Below are 15,119 nucleotides of genomic sequence, written 5' to 3'. Positions count from 1 at the left end.
TCATAGGACTGCAGGGCTGGGAGGACATGAGAAGTTTTTCTAATTCAACCCCATCCCTACCCCTATCTGCTGCATCAGTTGCCTCGAAAATATCCTCCACAAATATATGTAGAGTTCTACTTATGAACTCAATGCCTGGGAATTCATGATCTCCAAAAGCAACTCATTCCATTTTCAGATAATGGCAGTATTAGAAATTTCTTAATTTGAATTAAACCCCAATGATTCCTTGTTCTTGACTCTAAGAAAGCATACATTTAACCCCTTTCCCGTGGATCCGTCCTTCAAATATTTAAAGACTGTTATCACATTCCAAATGCCAGAATATCATTTTATGCTGTTCCTCATATATCATAATTTTAAGTTCCCTACCATCCTGGGGTCTCTCCACTGAATCTGGTCCTACTTACCAATGTTTTTCTCTTTTTAATTAACTTGATCAGATTGCTCATATTACTGAATTAGTATTCTTGACTGAATTATAAAGGATAAACTATGTTTAAAAAAAAAAAACAAAAACTGCTGCATATCATTGAACCTTGGAAAGCAGAAAGTACCAAAGTCTGGACTCGAGGGTCAGAGTGGAAGTGAAACTGAAAGGTGGGGCCTTGTTAGCTCTGGCCGCTCTCCTTGATTTGGGAAGCTAGAAAAGCTGTATGGTTTCCATGGTGGTCCAGAGTGCTTTTCTAAAGCCAACCTCTGATTTACTGACAGCTGAGATGAAAGATTCTCAGATCCTTTCCCCAGTCCCTGGACTTCTAGGGTCTTGAGAGCCATGATTAATTGCAGGTCTGCTGTGGCCTGGGTTGATCTGACTTCATCTGTTATTACATTCTTACTGATAAGACCAGACTGGGCACTGATGGATCATCAAAATGTAATCTGTTTCTAAACAAAGAGAGGGATTTTCCTCAGCTAACTAAACAGAAGTAAATGTGGAGCTTTATCTAGAAGCGAAAGTAAGAAACTATAAGATCCATGATCTTTGCTTCTGTACCCTGAATGAGTAAGCTAGTTTGAATTCTCCATATCTTTTCAAAACAGTAAAGAATATTTCCGTGGTTGCCAAGGCAGAGTAGAGAGGGTGAGGGAAAGTTGGATTGCGAGTTTGGAAATAGCAGATGCAAACTATTATATACAGAATGGATAAACAAGGTCCTATTGTACAGTACAGGGAACTATATTCACTATCCTGTAATAAACCATAATGGAAAAAAATATGAAAAATATTTTTTAGAAAAGAATATTTCCAAAATACTTTGTCAATCTAATATGCAAGTAGGTAGATACAGTACACACATAAAAGGTGATGATTTTTAAGAAAATACATAATAAAATGTATTTGGAGTATTCTGGAAAGTATAAGAATTTTAAATACAGATCATACTTGTTACTTTCAGTCTTAATATATTAGCCATGAAAGCTGGGGACTAGGCCATGTTGTCTACAGGTTCCTCTGAGCACTTTGCTTTAGAGGGCAAAAGAGAGCGTTCAAATGGGAGGAATTTTTAAAGAAATAAACATGCTTTTATATTTTATTGCATTAGAGGATATCTAGCAACATTTGGTCCTGCTGTGGAAGAGATAATGCTAACAGTTACAAGAACCAGCCTTTATTGAGATTTGTGTCAGGCCCTGTGCTAAGGGTTTCAGGGTTTCAGGTATATTCCTGCTACTAACCCTCACTCACAACAACCCTATGAAGGTAGGACTATTTTTGTCCATTTTACCCTGGAGGAGACTAAGGCTTCAGTGAGGTTAAGTGACTTATCTGAGACCCCTTTTCTAGTAAATGGTTGCCCTGAGATTTGAATCCAGGCAGCATGACTCCCAAGTTCATTATTTTTAACCTCTACAACAAATAGCATTTTTAAAGCTTTTTTGAAAAAAAAAAAAAAATTGTTAGTCTTTTTTAAGTGAATATAGATTCTAATTCTTAATGGAAAACTAAAAGATGAATAGATAAATAACCAATTTATCTCTAAGACAGATGGGGATTTATGGCTATTCAAAATGTAGAACTTTCACTTCAAGCAAATGGTAGGCTATCTAGCAGTGTGTTCCAGAAATAAATTATGAACACTCTGTAACAAGAGGCTTTGAGGGCAATGGTAATGGAAAGGAGAGAATGACAAGCATTAGTAAAAGCATCGGCATTCATTATTCTGCACCAAGTTGGTAATCTTTCCAAATTTGTTACTGTCCAAACCCAAAGGATAGGAAACATACAAACCATTAATGATGCTCCGTAATAATGTGCAACAAATCGAAGTGTCTTGCATATTACCTTCCTCTTCTCAGAGTCAAAATCCTAAAGACGTATGTTATTAAAAAGAAAAAAGTTAAGAGAACTAGTATCTGTAGCAGAAAAGTACAAATTATTAAATACAGAAATAGATTCTTTCTTCTTTATTTTTTGAAATGTACCTTGAGTAGGATTCCATTACTTTGGCATTTGGTTCTGTAGAAGCTGAGCAATAGCTGCAGCCTTCTAGAGCTACACTGTCAGATCTTTCCTTGTTTAAACGCTTAGCCCAGTAGAATTTAGATACAAGCACACATTTTATCAAGTGGAATACCCCAAGGATTCTCTGACAAGCAAAGATAAGAAGAAACCAATTTTCTACTTTCTTCAATTTAAAAGTTGGGACATAAGTCCTGTCCCTTGGTGACTGGACTGGATTCAGTTTCTAAATCTTCTGCCTTATCCCCATCATTCCACTGTATTTACTGTTCTTCACCTATTTTCTCTTTCCCTTTTCCAAAATCTTTAAGATGTGTGACTCCTTGACTTCTCCCCTGCCCCGAGTCATTTTTCTCATTTCATTATTACATTTGTTTCTCTCCTATAAAGGCTAGACAAGTGTGTACCACAAGCTCAACTAGAAGTGGAAGAGCTCACCTGAAAAATATCGTATTTACTTCCGATTATGACCAGAGGAATTGGAAATGGGTCAAGTAATTCACGATCCTGTTAACAAACATATTTCATTGATTCACTGTAATTGTTTACTACTATGTATTCAGCAATTTCTATGACTTAGGTCAGTTCAAATCTGCCCACAGTGTTAACATTGTCGGCTTGACAGAGGTTGCTCCAATATTTAATCTGTGAAGCTACATTTCTCAAGCATAAAACTAGAAATGACAGTTCCCTAAGCTACCATATTTATTCTTCATGTTCTGTTCTTTTATTTTCTTATATGTTGCCTTCCTGTTTTTTTTTAAGTTATTTGTATTAACTGTTTGTTATAATAACATTTGGAGAAGGCAATGGCACTCCACTCCAGTACTCATGCCTGAAAAATCCCATGGATGGAGGAGCCTGGTGGGCTGCAGTCATGGGGTCGCTAAGAGTCAGACACGACTGAGTGCCTTCACTTTCACTTTTCACTTACATGCATTGGACAAGGAAATGGCAACCCACTCCAGTGTTCTTGCCAGGAGAATCCCAGGGATGGGGGAGCCTGGTGGGCTGCCGTCTATGGGGTCGCACAGAGTCAGACACAACTGAAGCGCTTTAGCAGCAGCAGCAGCATAATAACATTTATACTGCATATACAGGAACCATAACTACCAGTTTTGTTTGATATTCCTCTTGTAAAACACTCATATAAACTTTGGGCAATATAAAATACCTTTCTTAGTTTTCTAGATGATGACATTCCTGATTGTACATAAAAGACTTGTGTTACCATATTGCAACTTGATAATTTAATTATCAGATGATAAAAAGATACTGATTATGTGACAGACAATTAATGAATGTATAGAATGACAGTAAAGGCTGTTGAAACTCTATTCCTTGCTTAAAACTGTATCCTTTTCTGGTCTTTGCTAGGTGACATTTGTACAACCTGGTTTTGTATCTTCATTTCACAGAGATTATAAAATCAGTATCAAACTACTACTTTAAAACTCTGTTCCTTTTGATTGGTGTAATATGCCATAACAATCACGGTAGATGTCTAACGAGAAGACATATGAAATCTTTTTCCTTGTTTTGCTCTGAGGTTTTATTAAATTGCTGTAATTTTCCAGTGAACAGGTTCATCCACATCAAGTGAATTTCAACTCATGCATAAAAATCTAAAGAAATTGTTTGTGATGTTATCTTTAACTATGTGTGGGGCTAAGAATTCCAAGAAGAATCCCAGCAGCAACTCACGGGATGGTCCTTCTGCATATTGCTCCACATCTTCTGTCTCATTTCAGAAGCTGCTTTAGAATTCTTCTTCCCCAGTTTCATGATCACTTTATCTATGTTAAGTTTTGTGGCTTGCAACAGATTTTCCATGGTGGGCCAAAGGTCATTAGGTTTTGAAAGATCCAAAACAAGGACAATAGAAAACGTCCTAAAGAAATAAAAATATCTTTCAAAAAAAAAAAAAGACTCAAAATAATTACCATTTGAAACCCTACTATACTGAAATGTATTTTCTAAGAGTAACACTATAAGAAAAAAAACATAGCAATTTTCTAAGAAAAATATGCCAAAATTATAGCCTTATTTATTCCAGTGCTTTTCCCTAGCGGTATTTAAGTGTTACAACCAAACTTCTTGTTTGAACTAATAACAACCCAGGTCACATAATGTGCAATTGGATCCAACAGTGCCATGTTTAGATTCAGTCGTGCTGTGTGTTCCACAGAAGGAAAGCAAAAATAATCATCACAGCAGCAGCAACAATACAACAATGTGGTGAGGCAGAAGGAAACATTTACTGATGGACCCTGCCTGGAGTCTACCTAGCTTATTTCCTCCTAACCCAACAAGACTTCCTGGAAAATGTTACGATGGCATTTCTATGGATTAGAAATCTGAGGCACAGACTCATAGAGCTAGTGAACTGTAGAGCTGGTATTTAGACCCAGAGCCACATGGTTTTCTGCTTGTACCCTGCTACCTCTCTGAAAGGCCTTGCTGCCTCACTCCAGGCCACCACACACTCCACCACCATGACCATACGCACACATGCTCATGTTCATGTATATCAAACATAACTCTAAACTCAGCAACAACAAACAACCCAATTTAAAAATGGGCAAAGAACTCATATACATATTTCTGTATTTAAAGACATACATATGGCCAATAAACACAGGAAAAGATGTTCAGTATTATCATTAGAGATATGCAAATCAAAACCACAATGAGATACCATTTCTTGCCCATTAGGATAGCTACAATAAAAAATTTTAAAAATCCAGAAAATAATAAGTGTTGGAAAGAATAGAGAGAAATTGAAACCCTGGGGCACTGCCAATGGGAATATAAAACAGCAGAGTAGACAGTGTGGAAAGCAGCACAGTTGTTCCTCAAAAAATTATAGGAGGATCCAGCAATTCCACTTCTGGGTGTTTTGACATCAGGGACTCAAACAGGTATTTGTACACCAATGTCCATAGCAGCGTTATTCACGATTGCAAGAGTGGAAATGACCCAAATGTTCATCAGTGGGTTAACAGCTGAACAAAATGTGGTAAATGAATACAATGAAATATTATTCAGCCTTAAAAAGGAAGGAAATTTTGACATATGTTACAACATGGATGAATCTTGAAGACATTATGCTGAGTGAAATAAACTAGACCCAAAAGGATGATTTCATTTACATGAAGTAGCGAGAGTAGTCAAATCATAGAGACAGAAACTAGAATGGTAGTTGCCAAGGGCTGGAAGAGGGGGAAGTAGGAAGTTATTGTTTAATGGGTACAGGTTCAATCTGGGAAGATGAAACGCTCTGGAGAGGGGTGGTGGTGATGGTGCCAAAACAATGTGAATAATACTGAATGTCACTTAACTGTATACTGAAAAATGGCTAAAATGGTGAATTTTATGTTATTTTACAATAAAAAACAAACATAAATCTAGAAGTATTACAGAACATGGTTATAATAAGTCTGAACAGCCATAATCATGGGCCAATATATCTTTGATCAACAGAGCAAACATTCTGCTAGCAGAAATAGCAAGGAATTATAATATAGGCTGGCTATAATATAGTCAAGTTATATGGGCTTTCCTGGTGACTCAGTGCTAAAGAATCCGCCTGTCAAGGCAGGAGATGCAGGTTCAATCCCTGGGCCGGGAAGATCCCCTGGAAAAGGAAATGGCAACCCACTCCAGTATTCTTGCCTGGGAAATCCCATGGAAAGAGGTGCCTGGCAGGCTGCAGTCCATGGGGTTGCAGAAGAGTTGGACAAATTAGTGACCAAACAACAATTATTTTGTTTAGTTTGAGCAAATCAGCTATTTTGTGTAAAGCAAAACAATAGCTAAATTCTATACTATAGGTCTAAATCCAGAAAGTAGTCTTTTCAGACATTACCTAAGATTTTCTATAAAGTTATTATGCCATTAAATTGTCTAGCCAACCATATCTTTCATTTGAATAAGCTCAGAAACAGCTTTTCTTAATTATAATGTGTGTGTGTGTGTATATATATATATATATATATACATATAAAGGAAAATAATTTTATTTTCAGAGTTTTAGCATGATTAATCTTAAAAAAAAAAAGACCATAGTTTAGCTTTTTTTTTTTACTGTGGTAAAATATATATAAAGTGTATCATTTTTTCCAAATGAAAATAACTTTGTTTTAACCAAAGGGAAAATGGATTATTCAACTTTTTTCTACGATTAAAATTTATGTTTCCACTGCACTCCAAATACTTGTGTTACTTTTGCCTTCATAGAAAATGACAGCTAAAAAATTTTTTTATAACACACTACCTCTGAAAACAGGGAAGTGGACCACAGGAAATGCTCTCTTACCAATTATCTAAGGTCTATGGAAATGTTCAATGCATCTATAATTATTCTATGAACAGTCATTTTAAAGAAAAACAGTATCTAACAGCATTTGGTAAGGTGGCTGGGCTCTGTCCAACTCAAGGAAATTACATGTCGAATTAATTCCAGTCACAAAACACTCTGAGATTTGCGACTAACGAGGAGTGAAATGTTTTCCATGAATTTGTCAAGCACTCAGCAAGCTGCTTTGGACCCAGGCCTGTGGCGCCCCTGCCCTCTGTTCATCATCACCCTGACCCCTCTTCTCTCCTAAGGCAGGCTCCAGCTGCTCTGGGATTCCATGGAAAGAAGACCAGGAACTCACAAAGAGAGGCAGTGAAACTGTGGAAAGATTTGGCTTCCTGCAGAAACCAGAATTTCTACAAGCCCATAAGGTCTAGAGAAGGGAAGTGAGGTAATACAGAAAGGTGATGTGACAACAGGGCCAGAACCGGAGCCAGCTCACAGTCTGGGAAGAGCTGCTCCCAGCCTTTTTACTCCTGTCTGCCTCAGGCCAGGCTGGCCGGCAGCTCTTGTTCCTTCAGCTGCTCCCCGCCCCTGTCATCTCCTCTCAGCCACACCACCATGAGTTGCCCTAATTCCCAGGCACCTTCAATTATTTGTCTCTGTTAAAGAAGGACAAATGAGAACTACACAGCTGTAAAAATCCCATGATTCTAAAAAAATAATGTCGGGGGAAATGGTGGTTTTAAGTGAAAAAGCAAGATCTAAATGTGTATACACAATATCTCATACCTGTACAAAGTATATTGACAACCCTGAAAACACTGAAAGAAATACCTCCGTATGTTGAGAATAGTCCTTTTTTCATGTGATCACAGATGCTTTTACTTTTCATGTACGTTTCGCTATTTTTCCAAGTTTTCCTTATGATCATAAAAGATTTTTGTGATAAGTAAAAGACACTAAATTTTATTTCTTTAAAAGAAAAAAAAATCACTGGACAAAGAAAGCCAACATTACCAGCTAGTTACGGAAAAACAATTATCCTGTTAACAAGAAAAAATTCTAAAGATCTTAATGGTTGAAATTTGACAAATTATTGTCAAGCCCTTTGTATCTGGTCCAGCAGCAATGGTCTGTTTTAAACTCTGACAACAGTAAGATATTTCAGATTTTTTAATTCTGTTTTCTTTGGCGAAGATGGGTTCCCAGGAACATTGTGAGAAATGTCACAATTTTCCACATCTGATTTGGCCAACATGTGGGAATCATTCTCAGGAAAACACCACCAAAGAGCTTGAGGTTTTCCCCCAGGTTCTTTTTCTTTAAGGTCAGCAAACAGACACTTCTTCCTCTTCTAACTCACAAATTTTCTTTAAGGTCAGCAAACAGACACTTCTTCCTCTTCTAACTCACAAACTTTCATTGCATGAGGCTTTACTGGTGTGTGTGCGTGCTAAGTCGCTTCAGTTGTGTCCAACTCTTTGTGACTCTATGAGCTGTAGCCCTCCAGGCTACCCTGTCCATGGGGATTCTCCAGGCGAGAACACCGGAGTGGGTTGCCATGCCCTTCTCCAGGGGATTTTCTTGACCCAGGGATCTAATCCGTGTCTCTTGTGTCTCCTACACTGGCAGGTGGGTTCTTTACCACAAGTGCCACCTGGGAAGCCCCTCAGTGATATTAACATCAGTATTAAATTAGTATTAAATTCAAGTGTGTGTTAGTCACTCAGTCATGTCTGACTCTTTGTGACCCCATGGATTGTAGCCTGCCAGGTTCCTCTGTCCGTGGAATTCTCCAGGCAAGAAAGAATACTGGAGTGGGTAGCCATTCCCTGCTCCAGGGGATCTTCCTGACCCAGGGACTGAATCCAAGTCTCCTGTATTGCAGGCACCTGAGCCACCAAGGAAGCCATTAAATTTAAAGGAAACATAATATCCAGTTGCAGGAAAAACTCAGGGGCTGAATTAGCTCATGCTTGGATGGGTATTCAAAAGAATTGAGTTTTCAAATTTATTTTCTGAAGTATTTTTTTTTTGCCAAGTGAATATATTGCCCAAGTGTTATTTGACATATTTTGTTTGTTTGTAGGCTTGCAAAATATGTTACTAGTCGGATGCCAACTATCTCATTTCAGCACAGGCCAGAACCTTCAGTTCAGTTCAGTTCAGTCGCTCAGTCATATCCAACTCTTTGTGACCCCACAGACTGCAGCATGCCAGGCATCCCTGTCCATCACCAACTCCCAGAGTTTACTCAAACTCATGTCCATTGAGTAGGTGATGCCATCCAACCATCTCATCCTCTGTCATCCCCTTCTTCTCCCACCTTCAATCTTTCCCAGCATCAGGGTCTTTTCAGATGAGTCAGTTCTTCGCATCAGGTGGCCAAAGTATTGGAGTTTCAGCTTCATCATCAGTCCTTCCAATGAATATTCAGGACTGATTTCCTTTAGGATGGACTGGTTTGATCTCCTTGCAGTCCAAGGGACTCTCAAGAGTCTTCTCCAACACCACAGTTCAAAAGCACTAATTCTTTGGCACTCAGCTTTCTTTATAGTCCAACTCTCACATCCATATATGACTATTGGAAATACCATAGCTTTGACTAGACAGACCTTTGTTGGCAAAGTAACATCTCTGCTTTTTAATATGCCGTGTAGGTTGGTCATAACTTTCCTTCCAAGGAGCAAGCGTCTTTTAATTTCATGGCTGCAGTCACCATCTGAGTGATTTTGGAGCCCAGAAAAACAGTCTGTCACTGTTTCCACTGTTTCCCTATCAATTTGCCATGAAGTGATGGGACCAGATGCCATGATCTTAGTTTTCTAAGAGTTGAGTTTTAAGCCAACTCTTTCACTCTCCTCTTTCACTTACATCAAGAGGCTCTTTACTTCTTCTTCACTTGTGGTGTCATCTGCATATCTGAGGTTATTTCTCCCTATTGATATTTCTCCTGACAATCTTGATTCCAAGCTTGTGCTTCATCCAGTCCAGCGTTTCTCATGATGTACTCTGCATATAAGTTAAATAAGCAGGGTGACAATATACAGCCTTGACATACTCTTTTCCTGATTTGGAACCAGAACCTTGGTTCTTTCAAAATCTCTGAGAGCACTACAGTTTAGGCACATAGAAAGGAAGTTAAGGTAAACCTTCAGCAACATAAAACTGTCCCTGCAATTCTGATTCACAAAAAACTCATGTTCATCCTGTGGCCTCCACTGGATACTTACTAACTGCTATTCCTCACTGGCCCCACTTACCGTAAGGTGTCACTTGTGATTGGTATGCTGATTAAATCCAGTAAAGATGTTCCTCCACCTAGCTCCCAAAAGTGAGCAATATCTTTAGGCTGAAAAAAACAGGTTTTTTCATATTAATATTCTTTGATGTTTTTACATTTTAAATAGTTCTTATAGTTCATTAGCACCAGCTAGTAATAATTATGGATACAAGATATTACAGTCCTCAAGACCATTTAAGGCAGTCAAAATTTTCTCCTTTATTGATCCCATCCCTCAAAATACACTAAAACATCTATTCCAAAGAACAAAGATGAAACATTAAGAATATACACGGGTACTAAATGCGCTGATTCTACCCTAATTTAATAGAAGACATTAAACAGCACCCCAACTCTATAAATATCACAGGTAGCAAACACTCACATTAGAAATAAAATTAACAAATTGAACACATTTGGAATTATCTTTGTGAAAAAAGTTATAATTTTAGGTAGAAATAAAACAACTGAACGGGAAAACATCCTAATTGAGGGAGAAGACAGAAGCTCACACAATAAATCAGACATAAAGACAAGACCAGAGGAAACGGGGAGAACAGACAGGAGTCCAACCTGCAGATCAGGATCGACTGGGCAGAAGTATAAGCAGCTGGTCTGGGCCTGACATCCCTGGGGACAGTGACAGGCTGGCACTGGCAATACAAGCGGTAGGTGGGGGACACGGACTCTCTGCAACTGCTTCCCTTTTCAGAGAACTCAAACTATAGGAGGACTAAAAGGGCTGGGCAGTAGCCCAGTAGCTTGGAAAGAAGACCATCTATTCCATGACAACTGTCCTAGATTGCTGGCTAGCTGATGGCATTTCTCCTTCCGGCCAGATACTGAGAGCCTTCAAGATATGATTGTGTGAGGAGCTGATAAAGTTCTTCCATTTAGAACTCTTAGGAGACCTTCAATCTGAGAAAGATATGAATCTTCTAGAATGAATACAGAAAAGCCCAACTTGAGAGCATAAAGTTTAGCAGAAACAAGCAGGTGAAAAACAAACCACATGAGTTTTCATGTACCCAATACCATGAACTTGGAAGAGGCAAATGGTCATTACAGCAGTTTGAGATAAATATATTTTGCTTTTTGACAGGTTATCATCTCAACCATTGAAACTGTTTTGCAGTTGGTATTTGAATCTCTAATGTTTGGGGGGAGAAATAAGTTTTCAATGGACAATCTCCCTTGATTCACAACTGGATGAAGAAAAGCTTTTAGAGCTTTTCTCAAAAGTTAAGCTTATGAAAGTTGACTCAGAGTCTCCCACAACGAGGATGAGGTATTTCTAGGCTTATCACCCATGCAAAAATTTATTCACAATTGTTTTGATTTTATTTGAATTGATTTGATTTATTCACTTTGTTTTGATTCACAAAAACAAAGTTCTCCCACATCTCAATATATTGTTTTTTCTTTTCAATTTCATGGTTTTAATAACCAAGTTGCACTGGTGAATCCAGGAAGCAGCAACAGACCATTTAAACTCTCTATACACTGTCTAATGATCAAACACTTAGACTGGATCAACCTATAAAAATTTGCCTGTGTTATGGGAGTTATGGGAGTTATGGGACCTTCTTTATTCTAGATTGTTCTCCATACACCTAACTTTATTTAAGAAATGACCTCTTCCTTATGGGAACACCAAAAGAGAATTCTACTTAGAATTTTTTATTCTCCTAACATACACTATAAGTTCTCCCTCTATCCTGAACAATTTCTAACTATCCTCTATAGATGAACTAACACAAGTGAAAATAGGATTATGGCCAGTTAGGGCCTGTGGTCTCAAATAGGATTACCAATTTTAAGATGTATTTGTAAAAATGCTAATAATTTGGATTTTAAGCAGTATATTTTCATAAATATCCAACAGGTCAAATGTATATTTTTAGCAGATTTTTTCAGGAGACAAGATAACTCACAATGTTATTCTCATTTGAAAGGAGAAAATGTGCCCAAAGCCTGTACACTGAAGTTACAGAGTAATCCTATTCAAGCATCTTAAGACATAACAAATGAGAAGGCCGAAATATTTTCACAGTTTGGGTGGCTTCCTCTGTGCTCAGTTGCATTTGACTTTAAAAGTATTACATAGCTAGGAAGTATACTCCTGGATGTGTTTATCGATTGTGGAAAAGATGGAAAATGTAGAACAATGTCAGCATCCTTACTTCTCCATACACGTGTAGAAGAACATCACCAAAAAGACACTCACTATGTTATGTCCTTTTGTTCTTCTTCCATACGTATATTCCAAAGCTAAGGTTGGTTTTGGTGGCTCATCCCTGTACAGTGAAGACAAGTATTATTACCATCATTTTCTTAAGCTATCATCTTACCTTATTTTTGCTTCTTAAGAACTTTATTAGCAGAGAAGTTACGCTGTGTGTAACACATTGAGATAAAAATGATTAAGAATTTATACAAAAATTAAATAAGCCTTCAAAAAAGCATCTTAACAGACTTCAGTAGCAACTGCAGAGGTGAGGAATGGCACTTGCGTTTAGTGGCAGCGCCTAGTGACACCATTCGGGGAGCAGAGAAGGAGCTGGCTGTGTTGGTGGCTGCGTCAGGGCATACGCTCTCTGCATCCAGGCCACGTGGGAAGCAAAGAGAATAGGTTTATGCTCAGCCTCAATGTGAGGAGCTGGGAACGTAATGACTTTCAATTTAATGGAGACGTCAATAAAAGATTTTTTATACAGTTCTCAACCGAAATCACAGCTCAAACCTGGGCATCATTTAGCTAATGAGAGCTGCAAACCAACAAGACTTTCCTTACCAAAACTTCCTGAAACATGTACTGTAACCTGCTGGCATGCTTCCATGGTAAAGAAGGCTAAGAAGTACATAAAACAAATGGCAACATGTACAGTTTGATGACCAATAATGTGCTTCAGAAGCACACCCATGAGCAATTCAAAGGTTATAATATTCAAACGATCATGAACTAGATAAAATTAAAAAGTTTAAATACAGACTAGCATAGCCAAAACAAGTAAGTACTAGCTATTACAGATTGAGTAATTATGCTAATTTCTTCCCTCAAATAAGGAAATCCATTATTAATCCTATACAATTTTTTTCTGCTTATTGTTGGTTTCATCTTTAAAGGAAGACTGTAAAAGCCATAATATGGATTCATAAGAATTAGAATATTTTGTTTAGGTCACAAAATGGAAATATGTCTTTTATATTCTAACTTGCAAATCCCATGGACAGAGGAGCCTGGTGGGCTGCAGTCCATGGGGTCGCTAAGAGTAGGACACGACTGAGCGACTTCACTTTCACTTTTCACTTTCATGCATTGGAGAAGGAAATGGCAACCCACTCCAGTGTTCTTGCCTGGAGAATCCCAGGGACAGGGGAGCCTGGTGGGCTGCCGTCTATGGGGTCGCACAGAGTCGGACATGACTGAAGTGACTTAGCAGCAGCAGCCTTACAATAAGAATAAGCAAAAATGTATTCTAAAGTTTAATATAACACTTACCTGTCAAGACACCTTAGAATAATAGTAGTCTTTCCCTAGAAATTCAAAAAGAAAGAATACTGTGTTAATGTCATCCACATGTAAAATTTTATTATTGTTCATAATTGTGGCCCAAAATAGCTTTTAATCACTTGAATGATAAATTACCTGGAAACTAGAAACTTTCAGAATTGCTCCTAAGTTTGATAAGTGGAAAAAGTTAACTGTCAACTTTCCATCAGAGTGTAACTACACTGCTATTATTATAATTATAAAGTACCACAGATGACAAATACTAGAAAATCAAACCTCATTTTAGTGGTCAACTTGGCAGCTGTCTTAAATTTTCTCTCTACTCGTTAATGCTAATTACTGGTTAAGCTGATGATTAGTGTCTTCTAAAATGTTTTAATTCCAATTTGTTGAAGTGGAAATAAAAAAGGATAACACAAATATAGGACATGTTGAAGACATATTCCAAGTAAGCAATCCAGATACTGGTTAGAATACTTTTTTTGGTTTGTCTTATTTCTAGAAGATGTACTTTAAATTTCTTTTTAGGAGTCAGGAAATAGAGGTTCTGGTCCCATGTCAGCCACTAATCATGAAACTTAACCTCACATCTGAGCCAGGGACTGATCTAGTGGTTTAAGTCACTGTTTTTTTTTTAAACAGTGAAGCTTTACTTTTTTAAGACAATCTTTTACAGGAATATAAATAAAAGAGCATCAGGGAAAGTTTACCAGAGGAGACCTTTAGGATTCAAAGAAAGCAGTTTAGAAAACTCTGGACTACCAAAAACACGGATTATTTCACTATATATGTGTTTTTTAAAGCCAAGGAACCTACAATACTTACCCCCAAAAAGATAAATTGTGACTCCAAATTACATCTGGGCTATGATTAAATTGAATGACTTTTTTGGTAGTAAGATTTATAAATAAATCATTGGAATAGCACTAAAATACATAACTGAAAGATACTTATTGGTAGGTGTTATATCAAAGTGAAAGATCAGAAACAATCTAAATTTTCCAAATAGGGGACTGACTAAATTATGACCATCAATATAATGAATAACACGCAGATCACAGGTATAATGTAGGAATAGACATACTGACCTAAATCAAATCCCTTAACGATTATACAGTGGAAGTGAGAAATAGATTTAAGGGCCTAGATCTGATAGATAGAGTGCCTGATGAACTATGGATGGAAGTTTGTGACATTGTACAGGAGACAGGGATCAAGACCATCCCCAAGAAAAAGAAATGCAAAAAAGCAAAATGGCTGTCTGAGGAGGCCTTACAAATAGCTGTGAAAAGAAGAGAAGCAAAGGAAAGATATACCCATTTGAATGCAGAGTTCCAAAGAATAGCATGGAGAGATAAGAAAGCCTTCCTCAGTGATCAATATAAAGAAACAGATGAAAACAATAAAATGGGGAAGACTAGAGCTCTCTTCAAGAAAATTAGAAATACCAAGGGAACATTTCATGCAAAGATGGGCTCAATAAAGGACAGAAATGGTATGGACCTAAAAGAAGCAGAAGATATTAAGAGGTGGCAAGAATACACAGAAGAACTGT

General features: G+C 37.6%; 2 protein-coding genes across 2 annotated transcripts in view; both read right to left on the bottom strand.

The window, feature by feature from the left end:
* The window catches only part of PLEKHH2 (pleckstrin homology, MyTH4 and FERM domain containing H2), a 524,875-nt gene that overhangs the window by 386,730 nt on the left and 123,026 nt on the right, over positions 1 to 15,119 (bottom strand). The gene's annotated exons all lie outside the window — the stretch shown is intronic.
* The window catches only part of DYNC2LI1 (dynein cytoplasmic 2 light intermediate chain 1), a 38,246-nt gene that overhangs the window by 11,913 nt on the left and 11,214 nt on the right, over positions 1 to 15,119 (bottom strand). The window contains exons 3-8 of the mRNA XM_061432214.1: positions 13,553 to 13,587; positions 12,278 to 12,347; positions 10,031 to 10,119; positions 4,169 to 4,355; positions 2,903 to 2,971; positions 2,234 to 2,311 (exon numbers count right to left, since the gene is read on the bottom strand). Of these exons, the coding sequence (XP_061288198.1) occupies positions 2,234 to 2,311; positions 2,903 to 2,971; positions 4,169 to 4,355; positions 10,031 to 10,119; positions 12,278 to 12,347; positions 13,553 to 13,587 (528 nt within the window). The remainder of the gene's footprint in view (positions 1 to 2,233; positions 2,312 to 2,902; positions 2,972 to 4,168; positions 4,356 to 10,030; positions 10,120 to 12,277; positions 12,348 to 13,552; positions 13,588 to 15,119) is intronic.

This window comes from Bos javanicus, chromosome 11 (genome assembly GCF_032452875.1).
Source record: "Bos javanicus breed banteng chromosome 11, ARS-OSU_banteng_1.0, whole genome shotgun sequence".
Classification (NCBI taxonomy): Eukaryota; Metazoa; Chordata; class Mammalia; order Artiodactyla; family Bovidae; genus Bos; species Bos javanicus.
This window is presented reverse-complemented; position numbering and strand designations above follow the sequence as displayed.